The 18,242-nt window shown below is 38.8% G+C and overlaps 3 protein-coding genes across 3 annotated transcripts in view; 1 reads left to right on the top strand and 2 right to left on the bottom strand.

The window, feature by feature from the left end:
* DIP-epsilon (Dpr-interacting protein epsilon) overlaps positions 1 to 18,242 on the top strand; it is a 190,659-nt gene that overhangs the window by 46,766 nt on the left and 125,651 nt on the right. The window lies entirely within an intron of this gene.
* Positions 694 to 7,165, bottom strand: LOC106625120 (CD109 antigen). Its single transcript, XM_036360033.2, has 13 exons — positions 6,921 to 7,165; positions 5,688 to 6,093; positions 5,375 to 5,628; positions 4,428 to 5,171; positions 4,097 to 4,361; positions 3,691 to 3,979; positions 3,476 to 3,629; positions 3,238 to 3,416; positions 2,504 to 3,042; positions 2,088 to 2,444; positions 1,488 to 2,024; positions 1,098 to 1,388; positions 694 to 1,035 (listed from the first exon to the last, which is right to left on the bottom strand). The coding sequence occupies exons 1-13, from the start codon at positions 6,986 to 6,988 to the stop codon at positions 790 to 792; spliced, it is 4,329 nt and encodes a 1,442-aa protein (XP_036215926.2). The 5' UTR covers positions 6,989 to 7,165; the 3' UTR covers positions 694 to 789.
* Tep4 (Thioester-containing protein 4) lies at positions 8,176 to 18,170 on the bottom strand. Its single transcript, XM_036360032.2, has 13 exons — positions 17,864 to 18,170; positions 13,021 to 13,426; positions 12,646 to 12,899; positions 11,826 to 12,584; positions 11,479 to 11,743; positions 11,118 to 11,400; positions 10,830 to 11,037; positions 10,575 to 10,753; positions 9,970 to 10,508; positions 9,549 to 9,911; positions 8,951 to 9,490; positions 8,596 to 8,886; positions 8,176 to 8,524 (listed from the first exon to the last, which is right to left on the bottom strand). The coding sequence occupies exons 1-13, from the start codon at positions 17,938 to 17,940 to the stop codon at positions 8,270 to 8,272; spliced, it is 4,419 nt and encodes a 1,472-aa protein (XP_036215925.2). The 5' UTR covers positions 17,941 to 18,170; the 3' UTR covers positions 8,176 to 8,269.

The raw sequence follows: 18,242 nt of genomic DNA on the forward strand, positions 1-18,242 counted from the left end.
TAAAGAAGTTGTTCCACAAGGAGGAGACAGTAGGCAGGAAATATTATTGGCTACAACTTACAGGTATACGCCAACCTCTCTGGCTTTACAAGTAAACTCTACCTCTCAAAGGACAAAATCCGGCTATTTTTTGCATTTTACACTGCACACTGTAGGCTCAAAAAGCACCCAGTAAACATGGGTATTGCCTATTGCGTTTACTACCGGTTCCATATCGCAGGAGCCGAAAACTCTCGAACTTCTGATGCTAAACTACACATCAGTCTGTGGGCACAGGTTAAAGACCTTTAGATCTATAAATCTAATAGGGATTATGCCGCCTCAATAACACCCAGCAGGTACTGGAATTTATCAGTGTGCTGGGCCTATGTGATTAGTTGTGATAGAGGGTAGGGCACAAAGCACGTTAGGTCGCGGTGCATGCCTCAATTTATTTCTATCTTATGAGTCGATCCATAAGATATGTTATGAAGCCCTGATATCACTCAAATCCTTCTAAGACCCATTCAAGGGACCGAAAACTTGCACCATGCAAGCTTTTTATGCACTCACGTTCCAAACCGCAGGTTTTATACCGCTCGTTTACTTGTGTAGCTCAAAACATTTTAACTGTTCCCGAAAACGGAAAACAGATACTTTCTAAGATTGGATACCTTCAAATAGCAGATAAATTTTTAACCCAAAAAGTAATAATTACATCGCTGTTTTGTCATTTTATTATAGTTTAGTAAATGTATATAATGTATTCTCTTGTAGCATTATTATTATTCTCACAAAAGCTCACTGCCTTCACTGACATGCCTTCTTGCATTCTTCATCGTCCTCACAAATATCGCACAACTTAGAGACGACTTCGTAATATACCGTTGCCCGTTTCAAAGTATCATAATAATCATAGAGCACAATTGAAGCGGGTTTCTGACGAGCAACAGCAAACTGGCGCAGTGCTTCGATGGGCACACATTGAATTTCGCTCTTTGGCAGACTCTCGAAGTAGATGTTAATCAGAGTGTCCGATTTCTGAGTCTCCACTTGCTGCAAGTAATTTTTAGTTTTTATTTATAAAAAATCGGTTTGTTTTTAAGGACAGCTATTACCCTGACTCTTGGCACGGCTTCGATATGTTTGAAAGCGTCCGTATCGGCCACATAACCGGAAGGTAGTGTCACTTCTAAAATCGCCATATTCGAAGCATCGCCCTCACCGGTATATTCAATGCAGGCATCCATTTCTAATTTTAAGACTGGCGTGTTCTTATTGATTATGGTTTTTATTTCAAAACTTGGTTGAGGGTCCTTCTCGAGCACATTATACTGGTAGGCGATTTGCACTAAAGCAGCGCCTTTGCCCTTCGCAATGAAATCCACTGAGAGCGTTTTGTGTGGAAGCTGTGGAGAACGAATTGTAAAATTGTGAATTCGTGCCATGATCTCGACTTTTTATATATTTTCCACATGAAACTTTGATTCTTAAGTAATATTACTTACCTCCACCGTTTGTAAGAGCAGTCCATTGTTTTCGTCAACTTTTATAATCTCCGAGCGTTCAATCCCGCCTTTAGCAAGCACCTGAACATCCATTACACCAGGCTCATATTGTGCTTTTTCGGCGAAACGAATTAAAGCTTGTAGGCCGACAACAGTGTCTTGGGTGGATATGAACCCACCATAGCTATTCCGATGGGCTACCAACCATTTTACAATTGACAATAAATCATCAACGCCGACAAGGTCTCCATCAAGTAACGTTAGAAGCGCATAGGAAGTGGTCTCAACGTCTCCATTAGGTATCCAACGCCACCAATGCTGCGAACGATGTTCCGAAGCCGACCACCACATGCGATCGTCAGCAGTCTTCGCAGCTGATTTTAGTATTTCAAGTTGCTTACTAGCTGATGGATGTTTAGCTAACTGTAAGGCGTATGCGGTCAAAGCCTTAGCGAATATACTGGCAGACTTATCGGTGTTCGCCAAAATAAAATCGAAGGCTTTGTCGACATTGGCTTGATATTCCTTGGTGAGTTGCTATGCATTAGAAGCAGTTTAGTTTACAAATAATATTTTTTTTTTTTGTAATAGAGGCCATACCTTATTTTCTATGAGCGTCAGTAAAACGTGTGCTGTCAATGTCACGTCTTGCTGACGTTCTGCTCCGAAGAGTACGTTGTTTGTGTCCACAAAACTGCCATTTTCTGCTTGTCTCCTAATTAGATATTGCAAGCTCTTTTCGAGTATAGCATCGTCTACTTTTATAAACTCTTGGAGCTGATGTAACGAACGCGCCACATATGCGGTAAGCCAGACGGAACCGTTCTCATTTCTGTCCTTAGCGCGGAATGTGACAAACGAGCCATCATTAAGACGAAAGCCGAGCATGCGTTGATAACCCATTTCCATATTTTGAAGTATCTTCACTTCCAATTCTGGCGTAAGCTTGTTGATGTTCTGAGAGGAGATAGAAAAATTATAGTAAAAACTCCTCTTAAATTAAAAGCATTACTTACCTTAAGGTATTTCAAAACCAAATAATTGGGTATCAATGTCGACATGGTCTGCTCGGCACAGCCGGTTGGCATGCGCAATAAGTGTTCGAGATTATTCAAAAGTGGTCCCAGTAAATCACCGATCACAGACACTTCTATATGTTCCGAATTAGGCACTACGTCAGGTGGCAGCACTAAATCGAAGTTCTGTCGTTGTTCCGGCGCTTCCTTGAGATTCACAAGGAATGCGCGATTTGCATACTCCGTCACGCCCTCGGGTACTACTCTCAGCATTTTGTGTACTGCATCACCAGCGAGGGGTGAGACAGCAGTGTACTTCAACATTATATTGCCTATGATTTTGGGACGTAGCATGAATGCGACTCCAGCTGAGGACTGTGCGGGTATGTGAACAAGTTTTACTCGTTTCGCTTCGCTAGAAATCTCGTTGGAGATTTCGGTGAACTCATATTCGCCATCGATATTGTCGAGTGTGATTTCGACATCCAATGCTTTGTCCAGATAGTTGAAAACTAAAGCCGGCACATTGATGATCTCGCCTATAAGGAATACAAGTATTAGATTAAACATTTTGAGCTTAACAGAACTTTTTTGGTTGGGACATACAAAGCCCATAATTCAAACACTCGTAATAACTATAATTTTCAAAATCCGATATTCTTTATTTATAACTAAATATGAACTTTCGGGAAAAATACAGTCACGAAAAATGGCTTGAGGTAACGTTAACTCACCTCGCTTGACCGAATAGGGCAACCTCACTGATATAAAGAACGGCTGAAATGTGACAATATCAGTGCTGTGCTTTGTAACACCAAGTCCTTTTTCTGGATGAAGGGCGAAACCTGAGACCACCCAAGAAGTGATAGTGTCTGGGATTTTCTTGGTCCAAGTGATTTCCTCCGTTTGCGTGCTTTAAAGACAAAACTCAAAATATTGGTGTAAATCAGGAATCCAAACGCGCAAACTTACTCTTCAATATCCGTAAAAATCCACGTTTCTGCAAAATCTGTGCGCACCACAACTTCCTGGCTTGCTGCCATTACTCCCCCGACGGGCTTTGCAGCGAGTGACACAGCACCCTCTGGTACGCGTAGAGCCGTCAGGTCTTCGAAACGGTTGTCAACTACGGATTTAATAAAAGTCATTTTAAAGTTTCAACATAGGCTGTGAAAGTTTACAGTTACCTGCTGATGTGTGTGGCGCTGTGAAGTTGTAGAAATAGTTGCCATTAGTCATTGTTATGACACCACTTTGTCCACCCGGGTAGCGCGAGTAACCACCCTGCCAAGGTGTATAGGTTGTATAGGAGCTTAGACGCCAGTTAAAATCATTTTGGGAAATATCATTGTTACGACCCAAAAGGAGTACGCTTTGATCAATAGCGAGTAGACCAACGAAGGAATGTGGAGTGGTTTTGATGCGCAGAGCGACATCTGTGCCGGGTTTCACCTTAGCTGGGGCAGTAATCTCTAACTAAGAAGTGGAACAGCAAGAAATTGAGACGTCGATAGTAAGTGGAAGAGTGAAAGAAAATAGTAATGATTAAGTAATAATTAAAAGATAGCTAAAATTCGTGCATAGTAATCGAACCTCATTTTGCATTTCCGTCTTAATTTGTAAACTCGTCTCGGCATAGTGAAATTCACCAAGTTCATCAATAAAGTAGCCGTAGAATCGGGCGTAAGGCATCCACATGAAATTAGGCGTCAATGTTAAATCGTAGCTATTGGCTTTATTAGGCACGAAAACGCGTTCGCTAACCAAAATATTTCCACGACCCACGATATTGTAGTCAAAATACGTTAGGGGCGCACTGGAGTTCAGAGTCAGGATAATTTCTTCATCCGCGTTAAAACTGCAATGACGCAACAAAAATCGTAACATAAAAATCTTAGCTTCGTTTTATATATTTATTACTTACGTAGAACGTCCCTTTGGATACTCCAGCTGTGCCTTAAAGAACGACTTCGGCGTTGTAGGCTCAACTGCCTTTACGTCGTCCGTAACTTTTGGCGGCTCCTTTTGATATATGTTCATTACATCATGCACCTCATCCTTGTAAAATGCTTTTATTTTATAGAAATGGGTGTAGCCATCATACTTTTCTAGAGCCGGCAACTTTACTTTAAACACCGCTGTGCTATTGATATCCAATACGCCTTCAAACTCGAAAACTTGGTTATTTATTTTGGGTTCGGTTTTATTTTCATCCTTATAGTAGTTTTTACTTAGCGATTCGGTAAAACGTAAACGCACGGGAGCATTGATATCTCTTAATATTGCATCATCGTAGCTCAAGACACGGAATGTCATTTCCGTTTCTTCATCTGCTATAAACCAGTTACAATTTTTAAACACTTGACAACTTATAAAATAACGGTCCCGATAGAGTGTTGCTCCGGTTGTACCGTTAATTTTGACACCGGTAAAATTCTCCTCCACCGTCGCTGTTATGTCAAGCGGTGCGGTCCTGAAGCTAAGGAAGCTGTCTTTGTATTGCCCAACGTTGAGGTCGAACTTCACTTTACCATTTACCATATCAGCCGAACTTATTATTTGCTGTGGTGGCTCTGTTGAATTGTTGTTGGTTTCGTGTGAATAGTAAAAAGACTGCAGCTTCATAATCAATGTGACCTTTCCGTTAACCGGTTTGCCGTAGGTATAGCTGGAGGTACGTTGCGAAAAGTAGGCAAATGAAATATATAGGAGATTGCAATAAATAAACAACAACTGTGCTTTAGAAAATATTCAAGCATTTTTTTGTTGGGTGATTAATATTCGTGTAGAATAAAGCGAAGGTATGACCAATAAAAATCCGAAGCGCTAAACTAAACTGAAACTATATAGATATATCTACCATATACTCACTTGGCTCTGACGACCACCTGCATATCGCCATCCTTCGCCGACACTTTGGAAGTGGCATCAACGCTGACCTTATATTTGGGTAATACATATTTCTGTACGTCGAAGCTGACAATGGTTCTACGCCAACCACCGTTATCTACAGCCAAGCGCCACCTACCGTGAACGGGAAATTCAGATATTTGGAATTTACCCGTGTAGACACCCTTGGTGACCGTAAAGTTTTTATATTCTTTAATGCGATTGCGCTTACCATCCTAAAGTGAAAAGATATCATTTAAAATAATTAAACATTTGACAATTCTATGACACTTGCCTCAAACCAAATAACACTACTTGCCGAAGGACCACTTGGTTTCAAATTTTCATCCATAAAAAGTACGCGAAAGTTGACGACATCGCCTGGTTTATACTTTCCTTTATCGGTTTGTATCTTTACATGTGTCTGAAAGACATTGTGGTTGAGCTTGGTGGAGTTCTTGAAGATCAGACCACTCAAGCCCTCAGCGGTGATATTGTAGTCGCCATCACGCAAAACCGGCACACTGAAGGCGATATTCTTCACTTCGTACGGTTGCAGCTCAACGGTTTTAGAGTCGTTATATTGTGGACCTAGGAGAGAGATTCTCACTCTTGCCGCCTCGGTGGCTTGATGCAGAGCGACTGCAACATTGTATTTGCCGTTCGTATGTATTGTACCCGGTGCGACTACTGTGTAGTGGCTGTAAAAGAGTGAGATCACATTGAGAGAGTATGTGTAAGGTGAATGAGTGGTTGATTGAGTGAGAGAAATGAGTGTTTTATTTGTTTTTGATTGCAAAAAGAAGAGGAAAGAATCAAAATATCGGCAGGTCAATGAATTGATTGGTGTAGAGAATAGGTATGTTTATATATAATTTTTTAATAGATTAGTTGCGCTTGAGCAAATTACTGATGCGAGTTTCCTGTTGGTTTATAGGTGCATATACACACTTTAATATTTAGTTAATTTAATTAGTGGTTCTGAAAATTAAAAAAAAAGGTGGGCTTCCTCAACCGGCCAAAAGAAATTAGAACTTGTAGTATCCAATAACATGGAACACAAAAATCAGAATCAGCTCAGCATTTGTGGGATTGAGGCTTACCAGATTCCATCTTCGCTTTACTTCCTTACGATTTCAGAATCAATTTTATGCACTCTCTCTTTATTTTGGAGTTTGAGAGACTCTATAAATTCGATATAAGAGCCTCAGAAACTGTTTGTAATACAATTTATTGGCTTAGATTTTGGTTTCTTACAGAAATAGAACTATCTCAGTGAGTCACTTTGGAATCTGACTTTTGTAAGGACTAAAAAGCTTAATCTTACTTAAAGTAACCGAGGTCAATGAACTGTGAAAACAATATTTGTTGCTTCGAGACTGAAATTACATCTTCCAGAGAGCTTTAAGATAATTTAAAGGAACTTTTCTTTATCACAATTTTTTCTTTGTTTGTATATATTGTAGTTTATCAATAATTGCACAATCAACTTATAAATCAAACAAAACGCTGAGAACACTTCACTTACCCAATTGCGTTTGCCGTGCAGACGATTTGCAAGATGGCTAATATTAGAAGCCCTAAGCGTCGCCGCATTACAATGGCGGTGCAGATATATAAAAATCGCACAAAACCGGAAAATTTACACAAACAAACACCTGCTGCTCAATTCAAAAAAAACTTAAGCAGTTTTTAAACACTGGAAATTCTTAGTTTCCGATCAATGCGTGCAGCAAAACGCACCAAAACACAGCTCGTCTGTGACTAAACGCGATTGCAAAATGCCCAAAGAAAGCAGCGGTCATTGTTGACTCGCTAGATGCTTGTTGTTGGAGCAACGATTTGTTCTTAAGCAAAATTTCTCTTGAGTTTGTCTCAAGCAAAGCCGTTTTAAAGAAATTCTAGTTGCATTGTTCTGCTTTTAATCAACAATGTTTAACTGCTCTCGCTCTTTTGTTGCGCTGCTCCGACTAGATTCAATGTAAACTGATAAGAATAGACAATGTAAACAAATTGAATTATAGTTGTTTACTAATGAGTGGATTGCTAGAGGGGCTAAAGGCCCCTTCACATACAACCTTCCTCGCTTTACTTGACAGTTCATACTGACATAACGAAGCGAAGCAAACAAAGTGTATGCTACAGTGAACGCGTTGCTCTCAGTGTTTCTCTCTAGTAAAAATGGCGACTGTTGCTTGGCAAAGCGTAAAAAGATGAGAGTTGCCCAACATTTTGTGTGGCGTCGCGTCGAAAACTTTTGATGTGCACGTACTCATACAAAAACGTAGATCGGATTTTTTTGTCAAAACAAATGTCTGACGCAAAACGAAGCAAAAGTTCGATGTTAATTGGCCATAAGTGTTTCTTAAGTTCATAACAAGTCATAGTCGATTGTTAACACGGTGATAGCTCTTAAAGACCTTAGATGAAACTGATAGACTTCGCCTTTTGAGTCTTCAATTTGCATCGGAAATACTTTGTCAACTGTATTAGCAAAACTACCGCTTTAACAGTCTGAAGTCTGGCCTAAGATCAAGTCTTGCAATATTCATTGCTCACAAGAAAACAATATTTTAAGTATACTGGTCAAAATTATAGTTGTTCGCCAACTAATGGTTTTCGTAAAGAAGCTTAAAACGTCGCCTTTGGTTCAGCTACATAAAAGCAGCCAGTAAACCTTAAATTGCTGTATAAAACTAGTGGCTTAAATTTTACACCTAATCGAATCTAAGTATTTTCTAAAACCAAACATCAAATCAAAAACCATGTTAGGAAAATATAGATTTACTTTTTTAAATTATTTATATTTTTTATTAATAATAAAATTTTGGAAATTATCAAAACACCGTTATATATAATATGTACAATACAATTAATTTAGGCAAGAGCCGCGCACGCTTTCTTGCACTCCTCATCATCCTCGCAAATATCACAAACTTTCGAAGACAAGGTGTAGTAGTCAGTGACTTTCTGCGTTGTGTCGTAGTAGTCATATAAAACAACTGGACTTGGTTTTTGGTTCGCGACAGCATGTTGTTTTAGCGCCTCAATCGGCACACATGATGCTTCATTCTTGGCCAGGCTCTCAAAGTATACTACAACTAAAGTGCCCTCTCGTTTGCTCTCTACTTGCTGTTGTGAATAGTCAATATAAAATTAATTATTCAGTTCACAAATTGTGCGAATAGGTTTGATAAACTTACCCTCACACGGTTAACGGCCTCAATTTGGCTGAAGCTCTCTTCATCTATAACAAAACCGGAGGGTAGTGATACCTCTAAGAGCGCCATATTTGAAGCCTCTCCTTCGCCAATATATTGTGCACACACTTCCATATCCAACTTAAAAGCAGGCGCCTCTTTATTGATGACTGTGTCGATCTTGAAAGCTGGCAGCTTTTCCTTCTCGAATACATTGTATTGATAGGCAATTTGTACCAAAGCAGCACCGGTGCCCTTAGCGCTCAAGTCCACGGATATTGTTTTCTGTGGGAGCTATATAGCAAATAGGAAAAATTGGCACTTATGATTTTTTCTATTGCGTCTACTATTTGCCTACCTCAACAGTTTGGGTCAGCAAACCGTTTTCTTGTGTCATGTGAATAGTTTCTCTCTTTTCCCTATCGCCCTTGCTGCTCACATCCAAGTCCATATTGGCTGCTTCATAGTCCGCAAAGTCGGCGAACTTGATCAAAGCACGTAGCCCCAGTACTGTATCTTGTGTGGAGGAGAAGCCACCATAGCTGTTACGCTGCGCCACCAACCAACGTATAACGGGTAAAACTTCATCCACCGTCGTTTTGCCAGTTTCGAACAGCGTCAGCAAAACATAAGACGTGATCTCTACATCGTTGCTGAAAGCCCAACGCCACCATAGTTTGTCTGGTTTTTCCTTTTTGTTCGTCCACCATTTACGATCATCTTCAGTCTTTGCCAGCGTTTTGAGTTCTTCTAGTTGCGTGGCTGCGGTGGGACTACCGATCTTATTAAGCGCATATGTAGTTATTGCCTTAACATGGAGATCTTCTTCTTTGTCGACATTCTCCAAAATATATTTGAAACCCTTCTCGATCTCCGCTTCATAAGGTTTAGCGAGTTCCTGTTAAGAAAAACATTGTAAATATTTAGGTTCATATGTAAAAGCTACAAATATATACCCCAGCCTCAACCAGAGTGAGTAATACGCTGGCAGTAAGCGTCAAAGGTCTTCTGTAAGAACCGAAGAAGAAATCGTTGCTCTCCAAGAAACTTCCGTTGTCGGCTTGCTTGCTAACTAAGTACTTCAATCCTTCTTTCAGCACATTTTCGTCGACCTTTATATGTTCTTTAGCTTGGTTAAGCGAACGCACAATGTATGCCGTTAACCACGTGGAGCCATTGACGGGGTATTCTGTGTGTCGATAACTAACGAAAGAGCTGAATGAACCGTCATCTAAACGGAAGTTTAGAATGTGTTGATAACCAGAGAGGAGATTACTTTGTATTTGTGATACTAACGCTGGCGTTAGTTTATTCGTTTGCTGCACAAAGAAAGAATGGTCAATAAAATATATTACCGACTTCAACCTTTACACTTACATTTAAATATTCCAAGACAATGAAGTTAGGCACAAATGACGACGTGGTCTGCTCGGCACAACCGGTTGGTAGGCGCACCAAATGATCCATATTATTCAAAAGTGGTCCCAAAATATCGCCTATAGCCGAGACTTCTATATGCTCAGAGTCGGGCACCAGATCTTGTGGTAATTCCAGTTCGAAAGACTGCTTGAACTCGGGCGTATCTTTCAGATTTACGAAGTATGCACGATTTGCATACTCGGTTACACCTTCAGGCACAACTTTTAGCGCTTTATGTATGGCATCGCCGGCAATCGGTGAGACGGCGGTATATTTCAATAATATATTGCCAATTACTTTGGGACGTATCATGAAGGAAACACCAGCTGAAGATTGAGCGGCTACGCGTACATTTTTCACACGGCTCGCTTCGTTGATAACCTCATTGGAGACATCGGTGAACTCGTATTCACCGTCGGTGTTATCAAGTGTGACAGCAACGTCTAAAGCTTTATCCAAGTAGTTGAAAATCAAGAGCTGTGTGTTGACGACCTCGCCTAAAGAGTGCATAATTTCATTAATATTATATATGGAGTGTTTGCAAAAACATTAAATAAAAATACCTCGTTTCACAGAGTAAGGAAGGCGCGGCGATAAGAAGAATGACTGGAATGTTTTTATGTTTTTGGAGTCCTTCATTACTGCAAGACCTTTTTCGGGATTTACGGCAAAAGCTGTGAGCACCCATGATGTAATGGTTTCTGGTATTTTATCAGTCCAATCAAACTCTTCTGCTTGTGTGCTGCGTAGAGAGAGAGGCAACATTAACAGATTTATTTGAAGATTAATTTCAAGATTACATAGTGTGTGAAACTTACTCTTCGAAATCCTTGAATAGCCAAGTTTCACGAAAATCTTTTCGAACTGTTGGTTGTTGCGCTGGCGGTGCTGCGGGGGAATCAGATTGAGCAAAACCAATAGCACCACCGACGCCAGCCTCTGGAGCAATGGTAGTTACAGGAGCGTCATTAACTTTATTAAAGCTCTTCAGTATATCACCACGAGCACTGAAGGGTGTCGCATATGCTAAGGGATCAATTAAAAAGAAGGCAAAATGGAGTTGTTATTCGTTTTCAAATTATATTTATTTTAAACGTTCAACTCACAACGAACGGGCTTGGTCCAATTGTAGAAGTAATCTGCGGAAGTGAGTGTCACCACGCCCGTATATTCGCCGGGATAGTGCGAGTAGCCTCCTTGCCATGGTGTGCTAGTGTCATAGCTACCAACACGCCATCTAAATTCATTTTCGGAGATGTCGTTATTACCAGCGAGTAGCAAGACACTCTGATCAACAGCCAGGAGGCCGACGAACGAGTGTGGTGCCGTCTTAATATGCAGTGGTACAGTCTCGCCAGGTTTTACTTCACTCGGTGTGGTAATATCAATCTGTTGAGCGGTAACAGTGAATAAAGAGTCAGTTTGAAGACTTTTCACGCTTAAAGGCATATATTGTATTGTACTTACCGCATTTTGTAGCTCCATTTCAGCTTGGAACGAGGTCTCCGCATGGTGAAATTCACCATGTTCGTCAACATAGTAAACGAAAACTCTTGCGAAGGGCGCATATATGTATTTGTAGGGTAATGTGATATTATAGATCTTGGTATTCTCTGGTAGAACCACTCGTTGATGTTCTACAATATTACCACGTCCAATGACATCATAAACGAGATATGGCAAGGGTTCGCTCGAGTTGACAGTTATTGTTACAATATCAGAGGAGTTAATGCTGTAATCGGCAAATTCAGAAAAATAATGATAGATGTTGTGAAATCGTTTCTCACGCCGAACAAAGGCATGCCAATACTTACGAGTATTTGGTCGATGGATAATTGATGAGTAACTTAAACCATTCGGTTGGTTCTTTCTCTTCTGGTTGCGGCACCACATTTTTGGGTTCGCGATATTGATAGGAGTTCGATATCTTGCGCGTCTCATCAATATACTCTGCAGTTATTTCGTAGTAATGTTGATAATCCTCAATCTCATCCAAGTTGGGTAGCTTCACGATGAATTTCGCAAAGCCAGTGCCGTTGAGGTGACTCTCGAATGTATGCGTTTTGCCTTCGATCATTGGTCGCACCGTTGTTGACGTCTCTTCCTGATTGCGTGCTCCATGCCAGAAGTGTCGTTGTGACAGCGATTCTTTGTAGATCAGCTTAATTGGATTCTTTGTATCCGTTAACACAGTGCCGTCGACAAATTTAACATGTAATAACACTTCAGACTCTTTATCCGCGTGGTATGTGTAACATGTGTCATAGGTTACACAGTTCATGTCATAACGATAAGGGTATACACTTATATATTTGGTCTCATTGAGCTTAACGCCCGTGTATGCTTCCTCCACCGTTGTGGTAATTTGCATGGATGTAGCATACAAGTCGCTCATCAAATGATCTTTGAATTCCTTAACATTGACAAGCAACTTGGCTTTACCGTTCACCATATCGGCGCTCTTAATGAGTGTAGGCGCGCTCTTGATCTTCGCATCGTCCGAATAGGAGTAGAGATCGCCATAACCTACAACAGCGGTTACTTTTCCCTCCACGGGTTTGCCATATGTGTAGCTGAAAAAAATATGAGTGAGTTGTAATTTAGACATCAATGGAATGAGGGCGAGATACTTACTTGGCCTTCGCCACTATATTGACATCGCCATCACGTACGGAAACGGCTTCGGTAGCCTCGATTTTCACTTCGTATTTGGGTAGCACATATTTCTCCACATCAAAGTAAACCTCCTGATTGTAGGAGCCGCCATTCTTAACAATCAAACGCCAACCACCGAGCACCGCAAACTCGGATATTTGAAATTCACCCGTAAATACGCCGTTTTTGAGTTCGAAATTTTTAAATTCCTTAACAATGTTGCGCTTGCCATCCTACAGGTTAAATGAATTGAAATGAAATAACTTTTAGATCTACTTTGACAAACGTTGCCAAGGTTTGGTTCTTCAAAAAACCTAAACCTAACCTAAAACCTTCTCTCCCTTAAGTCCTTACCTCAAACCAAATGGCAGCGTCCTTATCCGCTACGCCAGGTTTCAAGTTCTCATCCAAAAACAGCACACGGAAGTTAACCTTATCACCAGGCTTATATTTGCCTTTATCGGTTTGTATTTTAGTGATTGCCGCGAAATTGTCGTAATTTAGTTCGGTTGTATTTTTAAAAATCAAACCCGATATGCCCTCCGCCGTAAGATTGTATTTGGCCTTCGGCAAAGCGGGCACATCGAACTTTACTTCTTTCGCTTCATCTGGTTGCAATTCAACCGTCTCAGTCTTTTCGAAATCTGGACCAACTAAGCCAACCTTCAATGTGACTGGTTCAGTATTTTGATAGACAGCCACGCCAACGGTATATTTGTTGTTCGAATGCAGGGTACCGGGTCCAATTACGGAATAGTGACTGCAATGGAAAAAATATTGAGAAATCTTTTTAAATCACATAAAATAAATTAATATATGTAATACTAAATATACTTAAAACAGTGATTTAAATATAAATATAGAAAGCTTGTTGTTCTGTTTGCTGACCCAGATGTCGAAAACCTCAGATTATAGTCACCTTTGCTATTGAAGTAATGAAATAAAATATTATAAAATATATTTATACGATAAGCTCGAGTTCAAATTATGCGCTCTGGGGCAATCAGCAACTGTTATAGCTACTTAATTAGAGATTACCCTACACAATTGCAGCTTAATCTTAATTAATGATGCAGTTGTTTGTTTCTGCCTGTACCTGTACATGAAACAACGAACGTTTGTACATAATTAAAATAAATTTTGTTGATTCACACGAACCAGGATCCAATGTAAAATTGTTTATTTTTCTTCTTAAAATGTATCAGCTCAATTTGAGATCTCATCAAACAAAATGACATAGATTAGATGAGGAATGCTTTTGTGGTATGATCCCAAAATCCTAAAATATAAAAGAAGAGCCCGAATAACCGATTTTCTGGATGTGCAGCTGAGAGGAGTTTTCGAAGTTTTTGTAGCAAATGAAACTTTTGCTGCTCAGCTTAAAGTTTTCCGAATTTAATTAAGCTAAATTTTGACATATAATATAAAAGGAAATCTGTGTGATCATGAATTCATATTTTTGTGCTATATGCTTATTATAATCTTCCTGTAATCTTCAAATGTAAACTTTATGCCTACAAATAAGCTATCTATTTATCTCCGATAGTTATAGAAATTATTTGATTAGGTGTTCTAACAATAGACCTGCACAACTGTAATTTTAGCATCGTGAGATTGTTGTTGTCGATGTTATTTAATTCCCGCTTGAGTGGTAAGGGTTAGGTTGGTTGTCAACGAAGTCATCTAAAGGTAAGCCCAGGAGACGTGCTGTTTCGATAGGGTCAAGCCATAGGGTTTTTAGGTGAGTGTGATGCATTTTGCATGCAAAGAGGTGTTTAAAGTCATTGCAGGCAGGATATATATATGGTATGTCGAGATCAATTCTGGATAAGCTTAGAAGTTTAATCTGCTGTAATCCAGAACGAAGTTGCGCAAGGATCACTCTAGATGCTCGCGGCAACTCGAGCTCTTCATCTGCTATGGGTAGTGGCTTAACTCCTAGTAAGCCATTCACTGAGGGCGAGTCGGTGAAGGTGTTAATGGCTTCACTTTAAATGGTGTTCAGGAGTACATTGTGTTCCACACTCGGAAAAATGCAGGCCTCACTGTGTACCTACATAGTAGATAGGAGACATCTTCTGATACGTCTGAAGCTTCTTCGTCTGCCTTTCACTACATCCAAGCCACTATATCGTTGCTTAGTTGATAACCCGCCGGCCAACAACGTGTCTTTGTCCTTTCCCTAAGTGCTGCCAGCCAGCGTCTTAAGGATTTTGTAGAGGCTCTGAACTTTGGCAATAATCGAGGTCGTATGTAGAATAAAGAAGCTTAATGTAATCGATCATTAAGATTCAGTCTGCACTCCTTCGTCGAGCTTGTTAATAAGGTTGCTTTGCATATAACATAGTGTGGGAGAGTGACAGGCTTCTTGCAGAGAAAGCGCGAGAAAGACCAGTGTGATAGGTGGTTACGGTCGTGATGTGTAGGTTTAATTTTACTAAATATGTATGGTACTGATAGTACGGACTGTTTAGATATAATTTTTCACTCATGGTAATTATATATTAGCTGCTGAGCTGAGTCGCTATGATAAAAGCTTAGGAAAGTATTAAGGTGACTGATGGGTTTCAACAAAAATAGCTAGGCCGCGATAATATAATAGTAAGTAATTAAAGTATGGATAATCTGTTCTAATTTAAAAACTTGTCTATTACCTTCTCAACGCTGCCGGTAGTTGAATATTTTACATTTTTTCTGATTTCTTTAAATATTAACATTCATTTTTTATATGACCAATTGCAATAAATTTTTAAATTTCTCACAATAAAACTAATTGACACAATTTAATTAATTTATTTCGCATCTGTTGCTGTAATTATTTATTTTATATTGCTTTTAAGTAGCAGATACATTAAGCCTAATTAAAGAACTTGTACGAAGTATATAAAACACGTGTCGCATACTGATGTTAATATTCAAAAGAACAAAAAAAATATCAGAAAAAGTATACCGTTAATTAATTAATATTCAACAAACGACAAGTTCTAAATGATGATACTTGTTTTTTCTCTATAGATTAAGCAAGAAAGCCGACTTTTTGCAGGAATAATATTTTGTTTGAAAATAAAAGTAGAAATTCGCAATTAAAATCATCTGAGCTACTGAAATTATAAGCAAATAAAATAAATAAATTATATACGACACGACATTAACATGTCGGTAAGGTTTGTTACGTACAATTCTATTCTCACGTTGCATTTAAGATTAGCCAATAAATAATATTTGATATATTTCATTTTTGCAAATCACACTCAATATTCATAAAAACTATTTAACATTAGTTGGCAATAGAAAGTTAATTTTGAAGGTATCATGTATAAAATATATGACAATATATGAATATTAATAGTCTCGCACATTTTACATACATATGTGCATATCTCATAACTGCATTAGCCAACCTTGAATTTAAGTGATCTGGTGTGTAAACTTTGAAGAAAAAAGCCAAAAAAAAAAAACGCCAAATTAACAAGTTAATAAAGACGATAAGCGATGCTTTTTCACACAATGGCCGATTGCGAAACGTAACGGCATACAGAAAACACAAATAAATTATTCATAATGTTTGGGAATACCCCGAAATAGTTTAGCTCTAGCAGCGAGCAAATCGGTAAGCAAATAATACTTCACATAAATCTTGAAAATGATAAAAACAAACTGTAAAACACAATTAACCGCCATTAACAGTTATGCCACTTTTATTTTCTATTTTTAAAAAAGATTTCAAAGTAACATGTTTTGCATGTTTATTTAACGGTGCTTGGGTGAATCAGGTATATGGGTAATTATTTTTGAACATTTATAAAACAAGCGACGAGTTCTAAGTATAAAGTTAATTAGCAAAAAAGTTTTTTTTAATAATGAGAAAATTCATAATTTATGCCTTAGTTGAAATGTAATACTTTGAGAGTTCGAAAATTTAAGAAAAACTGTTCTATTGAAAATTATACCCCGAAACCATTAAGTTTGCCATGGAGTTTGTCACACGCAGATGGAAACGTTAGATATCCTATAAATTATATATATAAATGATCAGCGTCATGAGCAGAGTTGATTTAGCCATTCCCTCGGTCAGTCCATCGGAACGTCTGTGTGTATAAACGCGAATTAGGCCTTCACTTTTTGAGATATCGACTTGAAATTTTGCATACATTCGTTTTCCCCTAAGAAGCTGCTCATTTGTCGGCATCGCCGATATTGGGTCACTATATCTTGCAGCTGTCATATACACCGACCAAAACAGAATCAAGATAATGATATTTTTATACACTTTTATGCTATAAGAAATGCATCTGTGTAGGGTATAATAGCGTAGGTGCAGCCGAAATTATTTTCGTTATAACTTTTAGTTAGGGTGCATAATGTTTGTTCAGTAAAAAGAAGTTGCCATATAACTCAAATATATGATAGCGGTTAAATAACGTCCAAGTAATATGCTCTTTCATTATGTGATTCTCTGCAAGGATACTTTTTGCTTACCAATGAACCGATGCGCTTTAATGACCTATGTGCTTAGGTGAGTGAATAACCTAGTTCCACTGCTTAGTCTTTTCCAATGTGCTTCCTTAAAATAATCGAAAAGCTTGCTGGTGGATCAAAGTAGCTTTGGTGAGAAATTCAGCACGATATTCCTTTGAGATCATCAATCATAGAGAAACGACTCAAAAAAAAAGTATGTTTCTTCTACTTCCATGAACTTTGGATTAATCTGAGGGTTAGACTTCCGGATCAATGCAATGGAGTTTATTTACTGAATGGAAATACTAACAGAGTATCCTTCAGCACTTGCGGTTGACACTTGAGGAGTTGGCTATAGCTAACTCCATAGCTGCTTGGTCTAACTAAATTAAGTAGTTCAGTGTGGAAGTGCCGAATAGAAAGCACAATTTTTCAGATCTCCACTACAACTATTGAATTACTCATTTCTTTGCAAGTTGCCCCAACTTTTCAACTATTTTATACTTGGCTTAATATAACTGAAAAAACTGTTGATCGCTGTTTTCGGCGTTCAGTGATTTTGAGATTTGAAGATTATTTAAATCAAAAACAAAAATTGAAGTTTTATTAAAAATGAATCACTATCCTACGAATTTACTTAAATAAAATTCTAACCATTTTACGACACTTTGAGCACCAATATATCATACCATTTCATCATATTACTACTATCTATTTAACACTTTCTATATATACTTACCCCTGGCCCTCGGCTTGCACCAATGCGCTCAAGTTCAACACGGCCACGTACAGGGCCAACAAAAACAATCGCTTCATGTCACTGAACACAAAACACGCGTCAAATGAAATAGACAACTAACAAAGCGAACAATAGCAAAAACTATGCTGAACGCACAATAAGGTCACACAAATTTTAGTTTTTATGAAATCGTCTGTTTGCTTCCTCTAAAATAGATTTGTATGTAAATATACGCTACACTCCAGCAGCCGTACGCTGTGGCTCGACTACCTTCAACGAAAAGTGTTGCGCGGCAACTGACCAACCAAGCGCGTCTTCGCTTAGAGCTAAGCTCAGTTAACTGGCGAAAACACACAGAAGTAAAATAAACAAAACAAAA

This window comes from Bactrocera oleae, chromosome 3, assembly GCF_042242935.1.
Source record: "Bactrocera oleae isolate idBacOlea1 chromosome 3, idBacOlea1, whole genome shotgun sequence".
NCBI lineage: Eukaryota > Metazoa > Arthropoda > Insecta > Diptera > Tephritidae > Bactrocera > Bactrocera oleae.

Excerpts from the sequence above, each read along its gene's own strand:
- LOC106625120 (XM_036360033.2), bottom strand. The coding sequence starts at position 6,988 with ATGCGGCGACGCTTAGGGCTTCTAATATTAGCCATCTTGCAAATCGTC. Across the intron at positions 3,630-3,690 it reads AGCGCCACACACATCAGCAG|TTGACAACCGTTTCGAAGAC; the intron begins GTAACTGTAAAC and ends TTAAATCCGTAG. Across the intron at positions 3,043-3,237 it reads GCCCTATTCGGTCAAGCGAG|GCGAGATCATCAATGTGCCG; the intron begins GTGAGTTAACGT and ends TATTCCTTATAG.
- Tep4 (XM_036360032.2), bottom strand. The coding sequence starts at position 17,940 with ATGAAGCGATTGTTTTTGTTGGCCCTGTACGTGGCCGTGTTGAACTTG. Across the intron at positions 11,401-11,478 it reads AAATGGAGCTACAAAATGCG|ATTGATATTACCACACCGAG; the intron begins GTAAGTACAATA and ends ACCGCTCAACAG. Across the intron at positions 8,525-8,595 it reads AGGCCGTTAACCGTGTGAGG|CAAGTAGAGAGCAAACGAGA; the intron begins GTAAGTTTATCA and ends TATTCACAACAG.